The sequence below is a fragment of the Populus euphratica genome, unplaced genomic scaffold, assembly GCF_000495115.2.
Source record: "Populus euphratica unplaced genomic scaffold, PopEup_1.0 scaffold440.1, whole genome shotgun sequence".
Taxonomy (NCBI): Eukaryota; Viridiplantae; Streptophyta; class Magnoliopsida; order Malpighiales; family Salicaceae; genus Populus; species Populus euphratica.
This window is the reverse complement of record NW_011500108.1, coordinates 313,121-320,349: the sequence shown is the minus strand read 5'-3', so window position 1 is coordinate 320,349 and position 7,229 is coordinate 313,121. Positions and strand designations below refer to the sequence as shown.

At 36.5% G+C, this 7,229-nt stretch overlaps 1 protein-coding gene across 1 annotated transcript; it reads left to right on the top strand.

Annotated features, from left to right (window-relative positions):
- Positions 1 to 486: 486 nt before the first annotated feature.
- LOC105109684 (probable LRR receptor-like serine/threonine-protein kinase At1g53440) lies at positions 487 to 7,141 on the top strand. The gene is made up of 23 exons (XM_011004468.1): positions 487 to 704; positions 1,098 to 1,169; positions 1,425 to 1,496; positions 1,600 to 1,671; positions 1,743 to 1,814; positions 1,969 to 2,040; positions 2,127 to 2,198; positions 2,293 to 2,364; positions 2,468 to 2,539; positions 2,650 to 2,721; positions 3,098 to 3,163; positions 3,263 to 3,328; positions 3,502 to 3,582; positions 3,665 to 3,697; positions 3,778 to 3,830; positions 3,934 to 4,298; positions 4,498 to 4,696; positions 4,777 to 4,911; positions 5,016 to 5,134; positions 5,482 to 5,692; positions 5,783 to 6,020; positions 6,141 to 6,291; positions 6,480 to 7,141. The coding sequence occupies exons 1-23, from the start codon at positions 502 to 504 to the stop codon at positions 6,879 to 6,881; spliced, it is 2,970 nt and encodes a 989-aa protein (XP_011002770.1). The 5' UTR covers positions 487 to 501; the 3' UTR covers positions 6,882 to 7,141.
- The last annotated feature ends 88 nt before the right edge of the window (positions 7,142 to 7,229 follow it).

Below are 7,229 nucleotides of genomic sequence, written 5' to 3'. Positions count from 1 at the left end.
TTGATGCTAATTTTATTGCGAAATTTAGAATGGAGATTCAGTACAAATGAGTCTCATCATCAAAATATATCATATTCATTTATTTTGCGCAAAATCTAATATAATTTAGGGATCATGTATCATATGATACTATTCATCAAAAGATTTAAATATTATTAAAAGTGATATATATATATATATATAACTAATTATTTGAATTAATCAAAATAAGAACAAATTAAAAAAATATATAAATTAAAGGAACAATTTGAAAATTTAAATGAAATGTTGTCATTTGGGTGTAAAAATAGTGGCTTAAATTTTTTGTGAGTTTTGATATCAAGTACTAAATTGAATAGTTTAAATTACAAAGGCTAGAGAACACGTGAAGTGTTTATTATTGTTTATTAAAAATTATCATCATCATCATCCTCGTTTTCTAGCTGTGTTTTAGCAAGGCCTTAATTAATACATACATTATTTTATGGATAAATAATATTAAAATTGTCATTGCTTTTGTGAATGATTGAAGTTCCTGAATTGCATGTAACAGTTCAAATTCTTCAAAACATATCCAACAAGTTGAACATCAGCAACTGGGCCACCATCAATCGAACTTCTTGCGATGGTGCACAGTGGAACCAGACCATCGACAGCAAAACTCAAAGCATTGTTAAATGCAACTGTACATTTGAGAATGGCTCCGTCTGTCATGTCACTAACATGTATGTATGTTTTCTTTATAAGAAATATTCAAGAATCGTAATTCTTCCCCGTGCAAAAGCCATGAGATTTATATATATTATTTTCATAATAAATTTTATGTTTTGTGAAAGAGTAGAATACAGCTCTTGGAATATCCGATAAGTTCTTTTTTTTTTTTAATGAGGTCATATTGATGGCGATACGTTCTCCTATTTTAAATGTCAATTTATGCTACTCTTTTAATAATAAAAGCACAAGCACAAATGTGTTCATGGTAGCATGTTTCCAAGGAAACAATTGATATATTGATGTTTGTCAAAAAAAATAAAATTAATGGAGAGCAGAGTCTAGGTATGGTTTCATTTTCTTTTCGTTTTATTTACTAACTAGTTCTTATATTTTGTTTTTGACAGAAGCGTGAAAGGTTTTAATTTGAACGGAGTTCTCCCAGAGGAACTAGGAGATCTTCCTCATCTGCTTGAAATGTAAGTGATGAGTGCATTTTCTACGATTCTTAATCAAGTTTATTAATATCATTATTGATTTGGGTTTCTTTTCTTCACATTTCCTGGCACACCATGTGCTTCACAGAGGATTTTAATTTATTTATCAGAACAAATCAAAGTTTTTATGATGATTCAAATGGGAAAAGGTCTTTGTCTGAGTGGCTAAGAGAAACACTGACTTGTAAACAAAAGGAATTATAGAATGACTAAGATGAAGCATTTTTCGTTGGACAGTGATCTGACTCGCAACTACATTAGTGGAACAATCCCTCCAAGACTTGCTCAGCTCCCCAACCTTAAGATTTTGTAAGTCTTTTTGTGCATTCTGTATATGTGAAGGGGTTTTCATATCCCGATATGGAAATTCATGAACATGTTAACCTGTTCCCAATTCTCTTCCATGTCTTAGGTCTCTCATCGTTAACCGTCTCACCGGCCCAATTCCCCCAGAAATAGGCAACATTACCACACTGGAGGAGCTGTAAGTCACAAAGCGAACTTCTTAAATGAAACGCTGAGCTAGAACGTTAAATCTTGAATTGGATCTTGCAGGGTCCTGGATGATAATCTGCTAGGAGGGCCTCTTCCTCCAGAACTTGGAAATTTGACAAGCTTAAGAAGACTGTAAGAAAGTGCCTTCATAGTTATACATTATACCATGTCTTGTAGATGTGTCTGTCTGTCACGTAATATTCGATCTCAGTTTTGTTATATATGGTACTGATACTTTTTACTGATTTTGGAGGAAGTTGTAACTTGGTTTTTCTTATTCCTGCAGTGTCCTTTCCTCAAACAATTTTACAGGAAGGATACCAGAGAAACTTGGCAATTTAAAGAATTTAACTGAATTGTAAGTGACGAAGTCGCCTGCAATCATTTTCACATTCAATATTTTCAGCTACAGTATTCATGATTTATATATATATGTTGCTGCAGTATGATAGATGGGAGCGAACTGTCAGGGAAGATACCTGAATTTATCGGGAACTGGATCAATATTGAAAAATTGTGAGTAATTAGTTTTTGTCCATTTATCTGCTCATGCTATCCTCTAGGACAAGCTAATTTAAATCTCATTTTCGTTTCCGTTTCCGTTTCTCAGGGATTTGCAAGGAACATCCATGGAGGGTCCTATTCCATCTAGCATGTCATTGTTAACAAGTTTAAAATCTCTGTGAGCACAAACAAGTTCATTTATTCCTGTAGTTTTTCAATCATCTTGCGATTTTGCTGTTAAGAAAGTTCATACGCATGAGCAACCGGTTTTTCTCTTCCAGGAGAATATCCGATTTGAATGGATCAAGTTCAACTTTCCCTAATCTACAGGCCATGAAAAACTTGGAAAATCTGTGAGTTGAATAACCCTGATCACGATTCCTATGTATTGAAAAGCCTTTCTAATTACTTTTGGATTGCCTTAACTATAACAAACTGATCGTTGTTTACATTCTTGCGACAGCATTCTGAGAAATTGCTTAATTAATGATTCAATCCCAGACTACATTGCAAATATGTCGTCTTTGAAAATTTTGTAAGTTTTTCTAACAGTTATCCGTATGGAAATGCTTGATTTCAAGGATCTTATTTCTTCCCTATAGATGTTATTTTGAATTCAAAAGAGGCAAATGATTGACACAAGCTTATTCCATCATTTGGCTTTTCATTGAAGATAGATAAAGGTGAATCAGAAAGGTCTAGCGATGGGTTGATCCCTTTATTTATTTTTGTAGAAATAAGAGAGAGTTGCCATAGTTTGTGCATATTTATGAAACAGGGTTGGCTAATTTGAACTACTTTTGCATATGATCGCACAGTTAGGACTTGGGACTCTCTCTCAATTTCCTTGAAACCTGAGCCACAATCTAGCAATGTTGTGATTTCATTAATTTGTATATATTTCGTTACAGAGATTTGAGCTTCAACAAGTTGACAGGCCGAATCTCTAAATTCACGAATTTGGGAAGCGTAACGGTGTAAGTCAATACGTGCACATGCTGAAACACACAAGTCCTTAATTTATTTTTCTCGTATTGGCAGCTTGTTTATTGAATTCTTGTTTAACATATGTGTAGGTTTTTGAACAACAACTTACTAACTGGAGAAGTGCCTAATTGGGCATTGAACAAAAAGAAGCAAGTGTGAGTCGATAATGATGCTATCAATCCTTGTATTCCTGTTTGGTTACCATATTATTCATCCTCTGTTAGATTTTTCAGAAATTTCTTGTCTCCCGTCATACAAGAAAAACGTCAATCTTCATTTTTCCACAATCAGGAACTGTATTACCCATACCATGGAAAATCTATTTCAGGGATTTGTCCTACAACAATTTTACGTGGTCAGCTTTAGAAGGGTCAGCTCTAGGTGGTTGCCAACAACTGAAGCAAAACCTGTAAGCATTATTTTGCTCATTATTTGTTTTCTCTTCCCTATTTGTCTCGTGTTGCTCATTATTCTACTTCAAAATTCAACAGGAACTTAGTTTCTAGTCATTTATCAAATAACAAGTAAGTTCCTCTTTTACTGAGATGCTTTGTGAAAACTCTGGAACTATGAATTGCCGACAGCTTGAATTCTTGTCTTTTAGCACTGATGAGTGGTGCTTCACAAAAGACCTTCCGTGCACACAAAATCCTGAATGTAAGTATGAAAGAAACCATAAAGCACTGATGTTCTATGAAAGAGTCATTACATAAAATCACCATGTTTACTGCCCTGTTGAAGGATATTGATTGTTCTGCAGATCGTTCCTTGTTCATAAACTGTGGAGGGGGCAGTGAGCCTTTTAATGATGATACATATGAAGGAGACTTAACTGATGGTGGGCCAGTTGCATTTTCCTTTCTACCAGGAAAATGGGGTTATAGCAGTACTGGGACTTATATGGAGAACAATTCGGTTCAAACTTCCATAGCAAAAAATGATTTTAATCTGGGTGTGACAGGAGTTTATGAAACTGCTCGCCTTGCTCCTCAGTCACTGAAATACTATGCCCTGTGTTTGCCAAAGGGAAAGTATAAAGTGCAGCTCCACTTTGCGGAAATTATGTATTCTAATGATCAGACATATAGAAGCCTTGGGAGGCGCATATTTGATATATCGATTCAAGTACGCAAAATGATTTTCAAAAAGCATGCATGCTTGTCTAAGATTTTGTTTATTTCGAGTGATTTTAATGTCCAGATATCCTCGTGAGGCCTACCATGTGTTTTGTTTGCTCCATAATAAGTTTTTATTATGCCAATGAAAAGATTCTTTACTACTGTTTGAAACTTTTCAGGGTTATAATTTGAACATTTTGCCGCAGGGGATCACACTTCGGAAGAATTTCAATATCATGGAGAAAGCTGGAGGAGTTGGCATCGGCATCATTGAGGTATTTGATAATATAATTGTTAACGGTAGCACACTAGAGATACACTTGTACTGGGCAGGCAAAGGCACTACTTTCGTTCCTAACAGAGGTGTCCATGGACCACTCATATCTGCCATCACAGTGACACCAAGTAAGTCATGGCATATTGAGAGTTTTGATTGATTTCCACCCACGAACTTCTCATCTAACTATTTCTTTCTCTACTTGTAGAGTTCAAGAACGGATCAGGATTATCAGTTGGAGCCGTAATCGGTATTGTAGCTGCTTCATGTGTACTTGCTGCGCTGTTTTTGCTGCTACTCCGATCGAAAGGTTACCTGGGAGGAAAGGAACTCGTAGACAAAGGTGGGACTGAAGGCATAAGTATCTCACTTGTTTGATTGTGCGTGTGTCGTGGCGCTTTCGATTTGTCTTGTCTGGCTGATTTTGAGATTCTCTTTTTGTAACAGAACTTCGCGGTCTGGATCTCCAAACTGGTTATTTCACGTTAAGACAAATCAAACATGCTACCAATAATTTCGACACTGCGAATAAGATAGGAGAGGGAGGATTTGGGCCAGTTTACAAGGTATTCATGCATTTTCAATTGGATAGGCATGCCCTCCTCTGATCTTACGTGACAAGACCTATACTTTTGGACCTAGACTTATTACATTGATCCATAAAAATATTTGTTGTTGGGTTATCCATATAGTTTGTTCAAGATATATCCTCATCTAATTATAGATACTCATCCGAATACTCAGAACCTTTACTCTCCACAAACCCGACTGCATCGCATCGCTTAGGTTGTGCACTTGGTTGTCTCGGGCCATGAATAAAATCTACCATGCTTGCAAAATAATTTTATACAAGGGGAAAGGACATTATCATCTTCAAATATTCTGAAATTTCAGTATGCGCCTTTGATTTCAGGGTGTATTGTCAGATGGTGCTGTAATTGCTGTTAAGCAGCTATCATCCAAATCGAGACAAGGGAATCGTGAATTTGTGAATGAGATAGGCATGATATCTGCCTTACAACATCCCCATCTCGTGAAGCTTTACGGCTGTTGTATTGAGGGAAACCAGTTGTTGTTAGTATATGAATACTTGGAAAACAATAGTCTTGCGCGCGCACTCTTTGGTACTTGCTTAGTTGACCATCTACTTTATATACAGTGAGAATATGATTGAGCTGTTGTTTGCCTTATTCCAATGTATCCTTGTTTTTCAGGTCGCGAGGAACACCAGCTTCAATTGGACTGGCAAACAAGAAGGAAGATATTGTTGGGTATTGCGAAGGGGTTATCATATCTTCATGAAGAATCAAGGCTGAAGATTGTGCACAGAGACATAAAGGCAACCAATGTGCTGCTTGATAAGGATCTAAATGCCAAGATATCTGACTTTGGTTTGGCCAAGCTTGATGAAGAAGAAAACACTCATATAAGCACGCGAATAGCTGGAACAATGTGAGTCCTCTCTCTCCCCATTCATCTCTCAGTTTAGTTTCTGACCTGTAAATAAATTAAGGGGTTAGTAAAATCTGCTATCTCATGACCAAATGCTCACCATTCAATGCTATCTTTCAGAGGTTATATGGCTCCAGAATATGCAATGAGGGGTTACTTGACAGATAAAGCAGATGTTTACAGCTTCGGAGTTGTTGCCTTAGAAATTGTCAGTGGGAAGAGCAACACGAATTACAGGCCGAAAGAGGAGTTTGTTTATCTTCTTGATTGGGTAATATATATACATCTTTTACTCTCAGAATGTCGTCCTACATATCTTACATTTTCTGTGACCAGCAATGAGCATAACTGATGGAAGATGCATGGCCTTGATTTTGTTGTTGTTTATCTCCTTTTTAGCTACCTGTCTTTTGCATGAATTCTAGCTGCTTAATTTTCCCCCATGAATTTTCATGAAAGGCTTATGTCCTGCATGAGAGAAACAACCTTCTTGAGCTTGTGGATCCAAGGCTTGGTTCAAGCTACTCAAAAGAAGAGGCAATGAAGATGCTGAACTTGGCTCTCCTGTGCACCAACCTATCTCCCTCTCTGAGGCCATCGATGTCCTCCGTGGTGAGAATGCTTGAGGGCAAGATTCCAGTTCAAGCCCCAATAATCAGCCGTGGTAGCACGGACCAGGAAGCAAGGTTCAAAGCCTTCGAGCTTCTATCACAAGATAGCCAAACACAGGTCTCCACTCTCTCTCAGAGCAGTCAGGTGCAGAGCAGCAGCATATCAAGGGATGGACCATGGGTAGATTCCTCATATTCCCTCCAGAGTAATGATGAGACTAAGGATCTTTATCCCATCAACGCAGATTGACCGATGGAAATAATTAAGATGAAAAACCCCTATTCATTTAAGGTGTAATAATATTATGGCTGCTAAGTGCTAAGAGAAGAAATCGTTTTGTAGGGCTTGTTAGAACAAGCGATTGGGACTATTATTTTTTTGGCACAAGTACACCATCCATGTTGCATTAAAAAAACATATTTAATTTAAATACAAAAACCAATCTAATAATTTAGTTACATTCATCAATAGCAATAAATTTTGCATGATATGATTGAAAATAAATCGTTTAAGTGCATGTGTTATTCAATTTCTTATGCGATGAATTAATCTTTGTTTATTTAATTTTCTCTATATAGTTTTTTTCTTTTCTTTGCT